Here is a 16,235-nt window from a genome sequence, read left to right as displayed (position 1 = left end):
ACTTTTAAGGCAAGCTCAACTGACAATGGGATCTTACAACTCATTATCACTCCATGCAGAAAGCAACATTACTAAGCAACTTCACAGGAAAAGTGCAGTGAAGAAGCTAAATATTGGCTGGACTAGATTTAGATCCTCAGAGAAATGATTGGTGAAGGGATCAGGGATTGTCATGCCCTTTTCATAAAGAAAGATGTAAAATAAAGTTTCTTCGAATAAAAACCAATAGGATACAAAATGCAGCACTAGCTATCATCCTAAACAAATTCTCCAGAAAGTAATTAGATGCAGAGCGGGAAGGAATTGCTAAGCAGATTAGCTAACATTATAGGCATACATGGACTTCAATCAAGCCTTTGACAAGGTACCACATGAGATATTACCAGAGACGATTAAAGGGTATGGAATTAGGGGGAGGATAACAAACTGGATTAAGCATTGGTTAGAAGGAAGAAAACAGAATGTAGGAGTTAAGGGCAGTTTCAGGATGGTTGGAAACAGCATCTTACATGGTTCAATTCTGGGGCCTTTCTGGATATCCTTCATTAACAGAGAAATCTCAATATAGAAGAGAGCACACTTGCAAGGATGGCCTCAAGGTCTGCTCAAGCAATTTGCCAGAATACTGCCTACTGCCAACGAGTAGTGAGGCACATCTATAGATTTAGTTTTTCTCATGTAAACAGAAAGGGAAATGGGAGGATTCGATTAATTACCTGCCACGTGAAAGGTTGGTGCTCCTAGCTTTCTCTCCCCCCCCCACCCCCCCCAAATCTAAAAATGACTTGAGCTTGTCACTAGAATGTAAAGTATAGTGAAAAGAGAGAACTTTTCTGAAATTCAGCCAGAAGCTATAAATCAAAACAGCAATGTAAACTCTAGGAAGCCCCTTAAAATGAAGTGGCTATGTCTGTACAGTTGCACCTCAAACACATTCTAATGTATTCAGTTTTTAAGTTTGAGCATTTCATTAGAACGGCAATATACATACAGTATGTTTCAACTTACCACAGGTGGCCCATTCACAGGATCCATGCACACAGCTGAACCAGGTGGACAGGTAACCCCTGGGAGAGGATTCAGTGGTTGGCAAAGGTTGATGTAAAAATCAGGCAAGTCACCTTGACCATCAGCAATATCTTCATCCTCTGCGGAATAATACCCAGTCTTCTGGATCAGAGGACTTAGGTCAATAATTGAGCTGCCATTCTTCACTGAGCATCTCACCTAGCCAACAAACCAGAAAGGACAAGAAAATGACAACCAAGTTACTTTGTAATAGGAAAGAAAACACTGTCAATCGGTTTAAGAGACTGACAACCATCACTACTTATATAAAAACACACTTTTAAAAAAAATGGCAAGTGCAAAATTCATCTAAGTTAACAATTACAGAAATGAAAGGAAAGCTAAGTTTTTTTTATTATAAACTTGAATTGGCTGTGAACAATTAAAATAGAAATATGTGCTGGTTTCTAAAGTTACTGGTTATAAAGTTTCTGTAAAAACTCTACCTCACGTTCACAAGCCAGCTGCGTGTGCCAAGAAAAATAATGAGTGCATGTCTTCTCATCTGAAGCCACCAGAACAGGTCCAGTACCTGCGCCCGCAATGGAGCCACAGACAAAGCTGAAGATACTTCTGTGACGAAGTGTGGGGTTGCTGGAGCAGGGGTCACCCTCGTCATAAGTGAGCCTCAACACCTGATCTACGTAAGTCACTTCTTTGCTGAAGTGCCCCGCATTGATTACATTCTGACCTTCGTTAATACATGCACCTGCAAAAAGAGTTAAGAGCATGAACACTATTATTACTTTTCGACTGTTTTCATTCTGCATTGATTTAAAATACATCACTCACTTTCACAGAGGATTAAAATACATAAGACGACTCATGCATGCATAGTTCAATGCACAGAACCACAGACTGATATACCATGGACTTTCTCATCAGTTTCAGATCACAAAGGAGCCTGATTATTAATCCAACTTGAAATTCCAACTTAAAAGCATAATTGCCCAGGTGTAGGAAACAGTTTATATACAGAAACTACTTTCTGCATACGCGGTTTTTAACATTATCGAAGAGATCAGCATCCTCCCTAATCACTGGGCTCCAAGGACTGGTGAGGATATGCCCCATTCAGGTTAATGGTAATCAAAAGATCTTATGAAGTCTACAAGGCTGATTTTACATTGAATGAACAGGACCTCTCTCCTCAAGTAAAAGATATTATTTTAAAATAAGTGTTTATCTTTCGAAGGGGAGCACTTTGAATTAAAAATACTTTACCCCCCTCCTCGCTCCAAAAAGTATTACTCTCCTTTGACAATGTAAAACTTTCATTCCTCTGCATCATTCTCTCTTTGAGAAGGCAGAGAACTAAACAGAATACTTGGTAAAAGCTGTAGTACGTTAGAATTACCATTCATTCTACAAGGGTTAGTTGAAATTCAGTCAAACTGAGTGGCTTGATGGAATACAACTGTCTGAAGTAAAGTTTGATCAGACCAAAAGCGCAGCCCTGATACAACAGAAGCACACAATGGGTTTCACTCCAAAAATACTGCCAGACACAAACTGCGACATTGGCAAAGTAAGTTAGCTATCCTTTCAATACATACCAACTTCATCTCCTGAACATCCAGTGTTTAGCACCTTATCGCAAACATTAAGGCGAACAAACTTTCCTCTGATTTTACGGTCATATACAACGTAGCCCTGATTGGTTCGTAGTGAGTTCAGGTCAAACAAATGGCCTAGACACCAAAAGGCAGCATTAAAATCAGCACTAGTGGGTAATTTAGCAGAACAAAGTCATACACAACTTTTCAGTTAAATGTGAAGTACAATAATTTAAAAGGATATCAAAAAAATCAGTTCATAAAAAAGTGAAAGGATTTCTATGCAAAACATTGCTATGGTGGAGCACAAAGCTATAAATCTCTCTCAAAAAAACATTTTTAATATTAAACACCAGAAGCAAAAGTTAACTGATGCCCTGTTGGTTGATATCTGACTAAACATCATGTGCTGGTAATACCTACAATTCTGAGATAGAATATTTTTTTTAAAAATAAAGAAAAAGCAAAAAAAACTGTAGATTCTCAAAATCTGAAACAAACACAGAAAATGCTGGAAAACACTCAACATTTCAGGTGTGGACAAAGTTCTGATGAAAGGTCCACACCTGAAACATCTCTTCTCTCCACAGATGCTGACTGACCTGTTGAGTGTTTTAGCTGTCGTTTTTGTTTAGGATTATGTAAGTTATTTTGACTTATCCAGGGTATTATCTAAGGAGCAGTTTAGTCTCATTACAAGTTTTCAGTTAAGGCAAGCTAGGTTTCCATTCAAGGATCTGCACTTGTTTTTTCTTTTACACCCTGTTGTTTTCTAGACTTTTTAATACATTTTCCATTTCAGCTCAACTCTTAACTAATTACTCTAATTGCTGGTAAGGGTTCAGTATGGAATTTACTATTTAAGGTTTGGAAAAAAAAAGTAAATTTCATAAAATGTTTGTCATTATTTGGGCATTTGAAAAGCTATGCAGCCACAAAATGCATATTACTGACCTGTAATTGGATTAGTCACTATGCACTGATTGTGTACATTCTTGGTCACTGGGCAAGCGACAGCCGTGAACCACAAAAACGTATACTCACAATCTTGAATTGCAGTGATCAGATCTGGCTGTGTATTCTACAGAAAGACAGATTACTTTTAAAGACATATTCTTTAACTTAAAATAAAATTCCTGTAAGCATTTGGTGACCAAAATCCTTTCTGCACTAGTTTTGTCAAAATTGGTGACAAATCTTTCCAGTGTGCAACTACACACATGGTGCTTTCTCTTTAGTACACTTACAAGATTTGCTATCATATCACAAGCCAATTATATTTTGAGGCATGACTACCTCCAAGTTCAGTGCACCCCAGGTCACAATGCATTCCACTTACACTGGACAGAATTTACTCGAACAGATCAACTAAACAAATCCAATACATCAAAAATAAAGCAAGACACCAGCTGTCCTGGACAGAATGATCTGGACACACCGCTGATGCACGTACTATTTTCTTCACACGCCTCCAGATCTGACCCATTCTCTGAAAAGCTCCGCACCCCTGGGCGTTCTTATACTTCAGTGACCATCAGTCACAGACTGATCTAGCAAATGTTCACTTTTTTCCTATTCTGCATAGACTCTTCCAAGACAAGTGTTTTGCTGTATTGAATAGAGAGCAGGCTGTCTCAGCTCTTCTGCCCTAGGCAATACGACAGCCATTTATGGCTTACAAAACAGCACTGTATTGATTGGCTTGTTACAAACAGCTTATGCTGTTTTTATTTTATCACTTCCTTTCAGCTTTTCATGCCATATCAGACAGACAGGCCTGAAGACTGCACAAAAGGTACTAACATTGACCAGGAGGATTTGCCTTGAATTTCCCTCCAATTTTCTCCTCCTTTAAAAGTTCTTGACCCTTGGGTTACACCTACCCACAGGAGTAGTTATGAATGGGAGCAGAGAATGCAGGGGATCATATGCATAACCTCAATCCACTGCTGCTGGATAGTAAAATTTAAATCTGTTAGACCCATTTTAGTCTGCAGTGCATATGCTGTGCCTAATACACTGATCTTCAGCCGAGCGAGTCCACCACTGAACTCCATCCATCACCAGTATACTGTACCTGCAACAGGTGTGATCTGCAGGATGCACTGCAGAAACTCACCAAGGTTACCTTGACAACATCTCTCTTCCTTATGACCTCTACCACAAAGGAAGACAAGAACAATACTGTGGGAATGCATCATCTCCAAGTCACATACCATCCTAGCTTGGAGACGTTGCTGTCCCTCCTTTGTCAATGGGTCAATATCCTGGAGCTCCCTATCTAACATCTTTATGGGAGCACCATCACAAGGACTACAGCAGCTCGTGGAGAAGGCCCATGACCACCTTCTCAGGGCAACTAAGGATGGGCAATAAATGTACTTTTCCAAGCATCACCCACAACCAGAGAACAAATAAAAATCAATATTTATTATAAAAACAAGGCAGTTTACAGTCCTACAAAACTGCATTAGATATTTCAAATTTCCATTAAGGCTCGTGACATGGGGTGTAATTTTAATCCCCAAGGACAGGTGGGTTGAGGGTGGGTGGGAAGGTAAAAATGTAAAACCTGATCCCAACTCACTGACTTCCAGTATTAATGGAGGTGGGTCAAGGGGCAGGCGACCAACCTGCACTCAGGAGGCAGGTCGGTCAGTGAAATCTTTTAAGGAGACTGCGAGTCTCCAGTTTAATAGTTTTTTTTATTTTTAACTACTGGGGACCGGGAATCCCGGGCCTTCTGATTCACACCACGTAAGAGGTGGTGAGAAGGCCCGGATCAACAGGTAAGTGCCTTTATTGCACTGCTTGTGGGCCAGGAGGAGCAGGAGTGTTTCCTCCAGGAAGCTTACCTGCTGTGATCCCACACAGGATCGGCCGGCCCCCATGATCTCCAAACCTCCTCCCCATAATTTTCGAACCCACCACCCCCCGATCTCAGATCCTCCCTCCCCACACGATGACCGGGCCCAAGCGCCCTCCATTTACCTGGCATCCACTCCCCATCTGCTTTCCTGTCCAAACTGGCAGCCAACCTGTCAATCATGCTGCCTGTCGGGCAGGAAACCTGCTGAAAAAAATTTAAACGACGCCCTGACGTCAAAATTGTCAGGACGTCCGGGAAATTTGTACTTTCGGGTTTTCCATCTGGAAATCCTCTCCCCGCCCCCGAGTAAATATCAGAGACATGTCTAACCATGTTCTTTCACCAATAATCTACCAGCTAAAAATAATTTACGAAATTGAAGAACACCCCAGTTATCCAGTCATACCATATTCAATTTGGACTAATAAGCAGAGCGCAGCTATGAGTTGTGTATCCCCAGTGACCTGCATCCATATTGTCCTAAAAGTTACCAGAAAACAGTAGATACGATAGCTACTCCCACGTATTAGCAGTGCAACTAACAGATGCGACAGATTAAACAGAATAGTTAAACAGAAAAAAGTTACAAATAAAGCAGACGATTGCTCCAAGCATCAGAAAAGGAACCCAAGAAAAATAAAGCAAATCGTGAGCTTGAAGGTAGAAAGGTTTTCCACTACAAATCAACAATACAATTTGTTTCCTACAAGTTTGCATTTCTTTTGATTTCTTTTCTACTTTAAATGAAAATCTTGTTCCCGAAATAAGACTTACAATTGCATTTTCATCACATTTGAAGCGTATGATTGTCGTCTTATTGCGAATTCCATCAGGACATCGGTCACCATTTTGATACTGTAGGACAAGCAGACCATGTTCTTCCCATTTTGGTCCTGCAGCTACCTCACCAAGGTTTGTGTACTTGTTGCCATTCTTCAGGCAGGCAGCTGCACTGAAGGGACAGGCCCAGCTACCTACAAAGCAGCAAAAGTAGTTATAACAAACGATTAAATTGTTAAATTAACCTTAGTACAAACAAACTTGCAATCCATAGAATAATTTCAGGACAAAAAAAATCTAACTAGAACAATGCCCATATGCCAGAAAAAATTCTAACTATATGATACTTAACCCCATAATCAGAAACAAAATTCCTTGTCGAGAACAGAGCCCCCTTCTTCTGGGCAGCTCAGACATAAGTGGTCATGAATTTCATGCCCAACTCTTATTCAAATCCTCTCCAAATTATGTTAAACAAAACCCTCCTTCCAAAGATTTGAAAGTTAATTATTTGAGATTTGCATTCCAGGATTGCATACTCCCACCAGATTGTAGATAACTGAATTTCCAAAATAATAATGCACCTCTTCACCATTGAAACAGAAGTCTGAGGCAAAATAAGATCTCCACAGCACAAGATAAAACAAAGTTTGGGGCCTGGCTCGAAATCAGAGCAACATCTGCCATGACACTCCAGAAGCGCAATGAAAGGGATCTTCTACAGTATGGAAGGAAGGAAGGAAGAACGAGAGAACACGAAAGAACGAGAAAGAGAACATGCATTTATTTAGCTTCTTTCAGGACATCCCAAAATGCTTTACAACCAAATAAGTAGTTTAAGTGTAGTCACCATTGTAATGTAGGAAACGCGCCAGAAAATTTGGCACAGCAACATCCCACAAACAGCAATGAGATAAGTGACCATATAATCTGTTTTAGTAATGTTGGTTGAGGGGTAAATATTGGGCAGGACTCCCCTGATCATAGAAGGATACAGCACAGGAGGGTTGTTCTTTGAAAGAGCTATCCAGTTAGTCCCACTCCCCTGCCCTTTCCCCATAGCCCTGCAAAGTTTTCCCCTTCAAGTATTTATCCAATTCTCTTTTGAAAGTTGTTATTGAATCCGCTACCACCACCCTTTTGGACAGTGCATTCGACGTCATAACTCGCTGCGTAAAAAAATTTCTCCTCACGTCGCCTCTGGTTCTTTTGCCAATTACCTTTTATCTGTGTCCTCTGGTTACCGCCCCTTCTGCCACTAGAAACAGTTTCTCCTTATTTACTCTATCAAAACTGTTCATGATTTTGAACACCTATTAAATCTCCCCTTAACCATCTCTGCTCTAAGGAGAACAATCCTAGCTTCTCTAGTCTCTCCACATAACTGAAATCCTGCATCCCTGGTACCATTCTAGTAAATCTCCTCTGCACCTTCTCTAAGGCCTTGACATCCTTCCTAAAAGGTATGCCAGCTGAGGCCCTAACCAGTGATTTATAAAGGTTTAGCATAACTTCCTTGCTTCTGTACTCTACGCCTCTGTTTATAAAGCCAAGGATCCCATATGCTTTTTTAACTACCTGTTAACTAACTTGTCCTGCCACCTTCGAAGACTTGTTTACGTACACCCGCCGGATTCTCTTTCCTGCACCCACTTTAAAATTGTACCATTTAGTTTCTATTGCCTCTCCGCATTCTTCCTACCAAAATATATCACTTTACATTTCTCTGCGTTAAATTTCATCTGCCATGTGTCTGAATATTCCACCATTCTGTCTATGCCCTCCTGAAATCTGTTACTATCCTCCTCACTGTTTACATTTCTGAGTTTTGTTTCCGTCTGCAAACTTTGAAATTATGCCCTGTACACCCAAGTCCAGGTCATTAATGTATATCAAAAAGAGGTCCTAATTCTAACCCCTGGGGGACACCCTGTATACTTCCCTCCAGTCTGAAAACTGCTTTCCATCCCTTAGCCAATTTTGTATCATGCTGCCACTGCTCCTTTAATCCCATGGGCTTCAACTTTGCTAATAAGTCTATAATGTGGTACGTAATCAAATGTCTTTTGAAAGTCGATATACAACCGCACTACCTTCATTAACCTTCTCCATTACTTCAAAGAACTCAATCAAGTCAGTCAAACACCATTTGCCTTTAACAAATCCGTGCTGGCTGTCATTTATTAACTGACTACCGACATTAGACTGACTGGCCTGTAGTTGCCGGGTTTATCCCTCTCCCCTTTTTCTGAACAAGAGTATAACATTTGCAATCCACCGGTCCTCTGGCATTTCTCCCTTATCGAAGGAGAATTGGAAGATTGTGGCCAGAGCCTCCGTTATCTCCACCTTTACTTCCCTCAGCAACATAGGATGCATCCCATCCGGACCAGGTAACTTTTCTACTTTGAGCGCTGCCAACCTTTTAAGTACCTCCTCTTTATTTTTATCCTATCCAATTTCTCTATTATCTCCTCCTTTACTGTGACATTGGCAGCATCATCTTTAGTGAAGACAGATGCAAAGTATTCATTTAGTACCTCAGCCATGCATTTGCCTCCACTAGAAGATCTCCTTTTTGGTCCCTAATCGGCCCCATCCTTCCTTTGACTACCTTTTTACTATTTATATGTTTATAAAAGACTTTTGGGTTCCTTTTATGTTACCCACTAATCTATACTCATACAATCTCTTTGCCCCTCTTAATTCCTTTTTCAGTTCTCCTCTACTTTCTGAATTGATTCTCTACTATATTATGAGCTTGACATTTATTGTAAGCCTCCTTTTTCTGTTTCATTTTAATCTCTATATCTTTAGTCATCCAGGGAACTCTAGCTTTGGATACACTTCGGAATGTGTTTAGTCTGTGCCCGAATGATCATCTCTTTGAAGGCCTTCCATTGCTCATTTACAGTTTTACCTGCCAATCTTTGATTCTAATCTACCTGGGCCAGGTCCCTTTTCAACTCACTGAAATTAGCCCTCCTCCAATTGAGTATTTTCACATTTAATTGCTTCTTGTCCTTTTCCCATAACTATTCTACATCTAATGATATTGCGATCATGGTTTCCGAAATGCTCTCCCACTGAAACATGCTTTACTTCACTTCATTCCCCAGAACCAGATCCAGTAATGGTTCATAGAGTCATAGAGTTATACAGCACGGATAGAGGCCCTTCGGCCCATCGTGTCCGTGCCGGCCATCAGCCCTGTCTACTCTAATCCCATATTCCAGCATTTGGTCCGTAGCCTTGTATGCTATGGCATTTCAAGTGCTCATCCAAATGCTTCTTGAATGTTGTGAGGGTTCCTGCCTCCACAACCCTTTCAGGCAGTGAGTTCCAGACTCCAACCACCCTCTGGGTGAAAAAGTTCTTTCTCAAATCCCCTCTAAACCTCCCGCCTTTTACCTTGAATCTATGTCCCCTTGTTATAGAACCCTCAACGAAGGGAAAAAGCTCCTTAGTATCCATCCTATCTGTGCCCCTCATAATTTTGTATACCTCAATCATGTCCCCCCTCAGCCTCCTCTGCTCCAAGGAAAACAAACCCAATCTTCCCAGTCTCTCTTCATAGCTGAAGCGCTCCAGCCCTGGTAACATCCTGGTGAATCTCCTCTGCACCCTCTCCAAAGCGATCACATCCTTCCTGTAGTGTGGCGACCAGAACTGCACACAGTACTCCAGCTGTGGCCTAACCAGTGTTTTATACAGCTCCATCATAACCTCCTTGCTCTTATATTCTATGCCTCGGCTAATAAAGGCAAGTATCCCATATGCCTTCTTTACCACCTTATCTACCTGTTCCGCCGCCTTCAGGGATCTGTGAACTTGCACACCAAGATCCCTCTGACCCTCTGTCTTGCCTAGGGTCCTCCCATTCATTGTGTATTCCCTTGCCTTGTTAGTCCCTCCAAAGTGCATCACCTCGCACTTTTCCGGGTTAAATTCCATTTGCCACTGTTCCGCCCATCTGACCAACCCATCTATATCATCCTGCAGACTGAGGCTATCCTCCTCACTATTTACCACCCTACCAATTTTTGTATCATCAGCGAACTTACTGATCATACCTTTTACATTCATATCCAAGTCAAGTTCCTTCCTGATCAAGAAAGTTCCCTTGTACACATTTCAGGAATTGCTTCCCCTCTTTGCCCTGTTATTTTCTCAGTCTATATTAGGATAATTGATGTCCCCCGTTATCACTACTCTATAGTTCTGGCATCTTTCTGAAATTTGCTCCTCTTATCTCCTTCTCACTATTTGGTGGCCTATAGTGTACACCCAGCAGTGTAATAACTCCTCTACCGTTCCTTATTTTAACCAAATAGATTCTGTCTTTGAACCCTCATGCCTTGCTGTAACAATATCTTTGATCAATATTGCCACATCTCCTTTTTCCCTTCCCTATTTTTCCTGGATACATTGTAGCCAGGAATATTAAGTTCCCAATCCTCCCCTTGTTTGAGCCAGGTCTGTTATTGCCACATCATAATCCCATGTGGCAATTTGTGCCTGCAGCTCAACAATCTTATTTACCATGCTCCGTGCATTTATGCATATGCACTGCAAGCCCATCCTAGTCTGCCTCGCATTTCCCTCCTGTCTGACCCCTCCTATTTCTGAACATTGTTTACTCTAATGCTGTTTGTCTCTCCCAGTCCTGAATGCACCTTGTTTCACCTCTCTAATGCTTCATCCTGGTGCCCCTCTCCCTGCCAAATTAGTTTAAACCCTCCCTCACAGCACTAGCTAACCTCCCCGCAAGGACATTTGTCCCAGCTCCGTTGAGGAGCAACCCGGCCATCTTGTACAGAGGGATCTTTTATGTCCACCTGAGAAGGCAGATAGGGTCTTGTTTTTTTACATTTCATCGGAAAGACAGCATTTCCAACAGTGCAGCACTGCCTCTGTATTACACTGAAATTTCAGCCTGGATTATGTGCTCAAGTCTCCGGAGTGGCGTCAGATGCCACTACTCCGGAGGTGAGGGTAACAAGGTCATTTAGCATTCTGCAATGGCAAGTAAACATTCAGTCACATCACACTGCAGTTCAAATAAACATCTGTGCCCCCAGGTCATGTATCATCTCAATTTAATAACTTGTATGCCTTGGACACCATGGTTTATCAATTTCCTTCCTTAAGGATTTTTGATTTCAGAAGCCATCCCACATTTGAGGTATCTCATATTGCCACATTGTACTGCCCGCTTTAAACCCCTGAACAATCACTGTCCATCGCTGGAAGAAATTATCCCCATCTCTCTTTCAAACACCTTCCCAAGCTCTCCGCCTCCTCCCCTCTGATCCTCCATCCCCTTGAATGATCTGCTGCACACAACCTGCTCAACATCTCCCTTGCTTCTGTCTTCAATGCCCTGGACACATCCAAGTTTCTCATCTTTTCCCATTTCCATCATTCCCAGTCCACACCTTCAACTCAGAGTCCCAAGCTGGAGCACAACTGGCACATGACTAGCCTGGTTATCCATCACCAGATCTGGTTTCATCAGCCAATGCATTTTCATACCCTACCTCTCCTCACCCAAACCCTCCCACTATTCCAGGATTATTCTGCAGGGCAAGAAGCCCAGGCTTGTCCTCAACCCCCTTCTCTGACCTCCTTCCTTTCCCTGCCACAATCTTTATCTCAAACACCAAATTCAAAAGATGAAGACTATCCTCTGCTTCCTCAGCCTCCACCCCCTTCTCAGACAACCCCCCCTCCCCCTACTCTGTACACCATGAATAAACCATCTTCATATTTTGCCCAAGGCATACATTCTCTTCCCTTAAATTATTTTACTGTGGTACAGGCACTCCGAACAGGTTTGACAATTAGCCATAGTTCTTCTCTGACTAGAATAAAATTAGTCAGATCTTGCTGAAACCAAGGCAAATTAGCCTCCATCATCCAGTCATGGTGATTATCCACAATAGTAGAGAAAGATATTGGTATGTCCATTAGGTCCAGGACAGTGTCTGAGCTTGAGGTGGGAAATTTTAAGAATATTTAAGCTAATTTATTAGTTATCAAAAGCAATGACGGAAACCTAGAATATATGGAATCGGAATTTCCTGTTCTTTTACATACTCTTCCCCCTCTGAAAATTTCAGGAATCAAAATGGCCACCCACTTTGACCAATTCATGGTTAATGCACTAGTACTTTAATGCTACAATCTGGTTTTGACTGGAATAGCTACAACCCCTATTACAATGGCCAAAGAATGGATCTGCACTAGCCCACCAGGTGCCATGTTGTTACACTCTCCTGTTATAGAATTACATAGACATTACAGCACAACAAGCCATTCGGCCCAATTGGTCTATGCCAGTGTTTATAATCCACACGTTGTTTTGAGTGCACTCACCATTTTTTGGGATTAACGACTTGCAGATGTTGATGTAGTACTTCTGCTCAGCACCTGATTGCTGTTCTATCTCCCAGTTCTCTCGGGACTGTGATAAAGGAGTAAGGTCATAGGAATTCCCATCACTGTCCCTGAAAGGGAAGATTTGTGTTTTAAAATTAAGTAATCTTGCATCGGCTTTGACAGTGTGCTGGGGTAGTGCTTTTTCTAAACTGCAATAAAAAGGGTATCTTAACTGCTAATCAACTACAGGCTTCTAATACAATAAACCTATTAAAAGATTCATATCACAGTACAATTAAACAGATTGGTCAAAGAAATGGAAACAATGAAAGAGGTAAATGCATTGTTAGGATCGCAAATGTTTTTAGCCCATTAATTGTTAAGCATTCAAGAAATTCCAAATCTTAAAAAAATAGGACCATAACCTTATAAAAACAAAGGTTCTTCCAATTGTGCACAAGAGAATAACAATTCACCGAGAATAGGTGAATCATTGCCTGCTGTTAGCGTGTAGAATTATCCGAGCCAGTGTGATCTCCTGGACTAGTTTTGATTGCCAAAGGGATCAGAGGAATTTCCCAGATTTTTCCCCCCCCAGGGTGGCCTGGGTTTTTAAGCTGGTTTTTCGCCTTTTCTAGGAGATCACGTGTAGGGTGGGGAGTGTAAATTTTGTGATGCACAAGGCATCATGATTGTGTGGGACAAGCTGGATGGACTAGAGTGTCTTTTCCAGTCCGTCATTGTTTGTATGTTATATTATCTATTACCATACCAAGCACTGCAATACCACACAGCCCCATTTGGGTCCATTCTACAATTCATACATCAATTTTTGTTTCAACAATCACACTTAAACATTTTAACAATGTTTATTTCAGTTGAACATTTATTAAAGAAAAAGCTAAACATACCTTAACGTGCAATCAATGGATCTGAATGGTGGGCAAGCATACGACGTATGCCATTCAAACAGGTACGTGCAGTCTGGAGTTTCCTTCAAAAACACTGGCTTGCCCTGCAAAAGGACACAATGTAAATTTACACATACTCCTGCATTTTAAAGGGAAAGTGTAACTGAGGTTTGTAATTTTATAATGGTCTCAATGCATTATCCTGGTAATGTCACTAAAAATGAAGAGGAACAGGAGACCATACTGCTGGAGTTTTGTACAAAGCATTATTGAAATGCTTATTTAATGAATTAATTGTTGAGACATTTGAATCAAGCCATACGCCATTTGTATGCAGTGATTTATCACTGAATGGCAGAAGATTTATTGAGACCAGCTCACAGACCATGATGTCATAACTCATGACTTAATTGAGCCTGCAAATAGAAAGGGAAAAAAAAAACTTGAATGAGGGGAAAAAAAAAAGTATTGGGAAAAAAAAAATTAATACCATTCCCTCAGTAGTACCACCTGGTCCAATATGGAGCCAGAGAGATCAAGGTGGTTCCATAAATGGTCTCTGGTCAGCGATGACTTAGCTGCTCTCTGGCCAATTTCCCATTCCTGATGTTGCTATCCAGTGCTTGCTACTTTTAAGGGCATTATTATTGGCATTGGGTGAGGAGAGGATTGGGCTCATTTTGAAGAGCAGGGGAGTTCTCCCCAATGTCCTGGCCAATATTTATCCCTCAACCAACATCACAAACAGATTATCTGGTCATTATCACACTGCTGTTTGCAGAACCTTGCTCTGTGCAAATTGGCTGCCGTGTTTCCTACAATACAACAGTGACTATACTACTAAAGTATGTCATTGGCTGCAAAGCACTTTGGGACGTCCTGAGGTTGAGAAAAGTGCTATGTAAATATTAATTCTTTCCTTTTCGATGAACAGAAAAGACTTCAATATCTGATAGTGAAGTGCAGTATTTTCACCTCCCTAGTCTGTATCCACATTTGGAACACTAACAGTAAGCAAAGCAGGTATTCAAAAAACTGATTTAAGAAATTAACCTCACATAGTTTAATGGTAACTGACTTCTGGATATCACGAGGGAATTGTAAAGATTATGCTACGTAAAGAATGATCAAGGAGGTTTTTGAACTTCATTCAAAAAGCAGCCCAAACGTGACTAAGAGACTATACCACTGTAAATGGACAACTGAATTGTAGACATTTACTTTAGTATAAGTTTAACATTAAGTTTGGTACTTTTAAGAAATTCAGCAATCATCAAACAAAAAGTGTAACCAGCCATTTCCAGTTATGCCAGTTAAATGTTTTTCTCTACTAGATCTGAATTCAGTAAGCACACAAGCTGGAGGTTATTTAAGCTGAGTTGAGTAGAATTGGCCTATACTCTCTGGAATTTAGAAGAATGAGAGATGATCTCATTGAAACATAAGATTCTGAGGGGGCTTGACAGGGTAGATGTTGAGAGGTTGCTCCCCTGGCCGGAGAGTCTAGAACTAGAGGGCATAGTCTCAGGATAAGGGGTCGGCCATTTAAGACTGAGAAGGAGGAATTTCTTCACTCAGAGGGTTGTGAATCTTTGGAATTCTCTAGAGGGTTGTCGATGCTGAGTCGTTAAGTATATTCAAAGCTGAGATAGATAGGTTTTTGGACTCGAGGGGAATCAAGGGATATGGGGATTGGGCAGAAAAGTGGAGTTGAGGTTGAAGATCAGCCATGATCTGATTGAATGGCAGAGCAGGCTTGAGGGGCGGTATGGCATAGTCCTGCTCCAATTTCTTATGTTCTTAAGTTCTTATGTAGTTACAGTAAGACTGATTGGAACCTTCGCCTGCTCAAGTCCAGAGTCCATTGGCTATTACCTTTTGAATTCCCAGTAATAATAAACTAATTTTAATATACCATTATCTTAATACTTGATTAACATGAGACAAATAATATAAATTACAAAGCTTTGGAGTGAAGGAACAGAGCAAAACACTCCCGTCTTGTTAAATGGCGAATGAAATAAACCATCCTGAGCATTAAGCTAGTTGGAAATATTCAAAAGAGGAGAAAGTACACTCCCCCAAAGGGAGTTACAATACCACCCACTTCAATGGCTCCTGTATAAGATTATCTCCCCACCCCTCCAAATTTTAAACTAAATTTCTAATCTTTTAGAATAAAATAATGGACTTGCATTTACATAGCACCTTATTACATTCTCAAGACATCCCAAAGCATTTGCAATCAATGGATTACTTTTGGAAATGTAGTCACTTATGTAGGCAAACAGCATAGCTAAAGAATATCTGGATGGTCATTTTACAAACATTTTTGAGACAACCCAAACAATCCTAGCGTACTCACAACCCATTAGTATGGGTCAGATAGTATTCCTTTGATGGGATCATTGTGCATTCAATGACATAGCGCCACTGTACTTCAAGCATAAATTGATGATTTACCCCAGGTCAGGAAGGTCCTACTGCAAATAAATTACTTTCCATCATTTATTGTGGATTCTATTTCATCAAACATCTAACAATCTCAGAATCTATGCCCAGATGCAACACTGTCCCAATTTTTATTTATAATTTGTTTTCCTTGTGAATGTTGTGCTTTAGGTGAGGGCTGTTAGTGCTGTGGAACAGGGCACTTTCTATTTTGGGCAC

At 40.9% G+C, this 16,235-nt stretch overlaps 1 protein-coding gene across 1 annotated transcript in view; it reads right to left on the bottom strand.

Annotated features, from left to right (window-relative positions):
• Nucleotides 1–16,235, bottom strand: part of igf2r (insulin-like growth factor 2 receptor) — a 176,450-nt gene that overhangs the window by 42,724 nt on the left and 117,491 nt on the right. The window contains exons 29-35 of the mRNA XM_067989229.1: nucleotides 13,566–13,669; nucleotides 12,652–12,782; nucleotides 6,268–6,467; nucleotides 3,579–3,705; nucleotides 2,625–2,759; nucleotides 1,515–1,777; nucleotides 1,009–1,227 (exon numbers count right to left, since the gene is read on the bottom strand). Coding sequence (XP_067845330.1) covers nucleotides 1,009–1,227; nucleotides 1,515–1,777; nucleotides 2,625–2,759; nucleotides 3,579–3,705; nucleotides 6,268–6,467; nucleotides 12,652–12,782; nucleotides 13,566–13,669 — 1,179 coding nt within the window. The remainder of the gene's footprint in view (nucleotides 1–1,008; nucleotides 1,228–1,514; nucleotides 1,778–2,624; nucleotides 2,760–3,578; nucleotides 3,706–6,267; nucleotides 6,468–12,651; nucleotides 12,783–13,565; nucleotides 13,670–16,235) is intronic.

The sequence above is a fragment of the Heptranchias perlo genome, chromosome 8 (genome assembly GCF_035084215.1).
Source record: "Heptranchias perlo isolate sHepPer1 chromosome 8, sHepPer1.hap1, whole genome shotgun sequence".
Lineage (NCBI taxonomy): Eukaryota > Metazoa > Chordata > Chondrichthyes > Hexanchiformes > Hexanchidae > Heptranchias > Heptranchias perlo.
The sequence above is the reverse complement of the archived record's forward strand: the minus strand, read 5'-3'. Positions and strand labels throughout refer to the sequence as shown.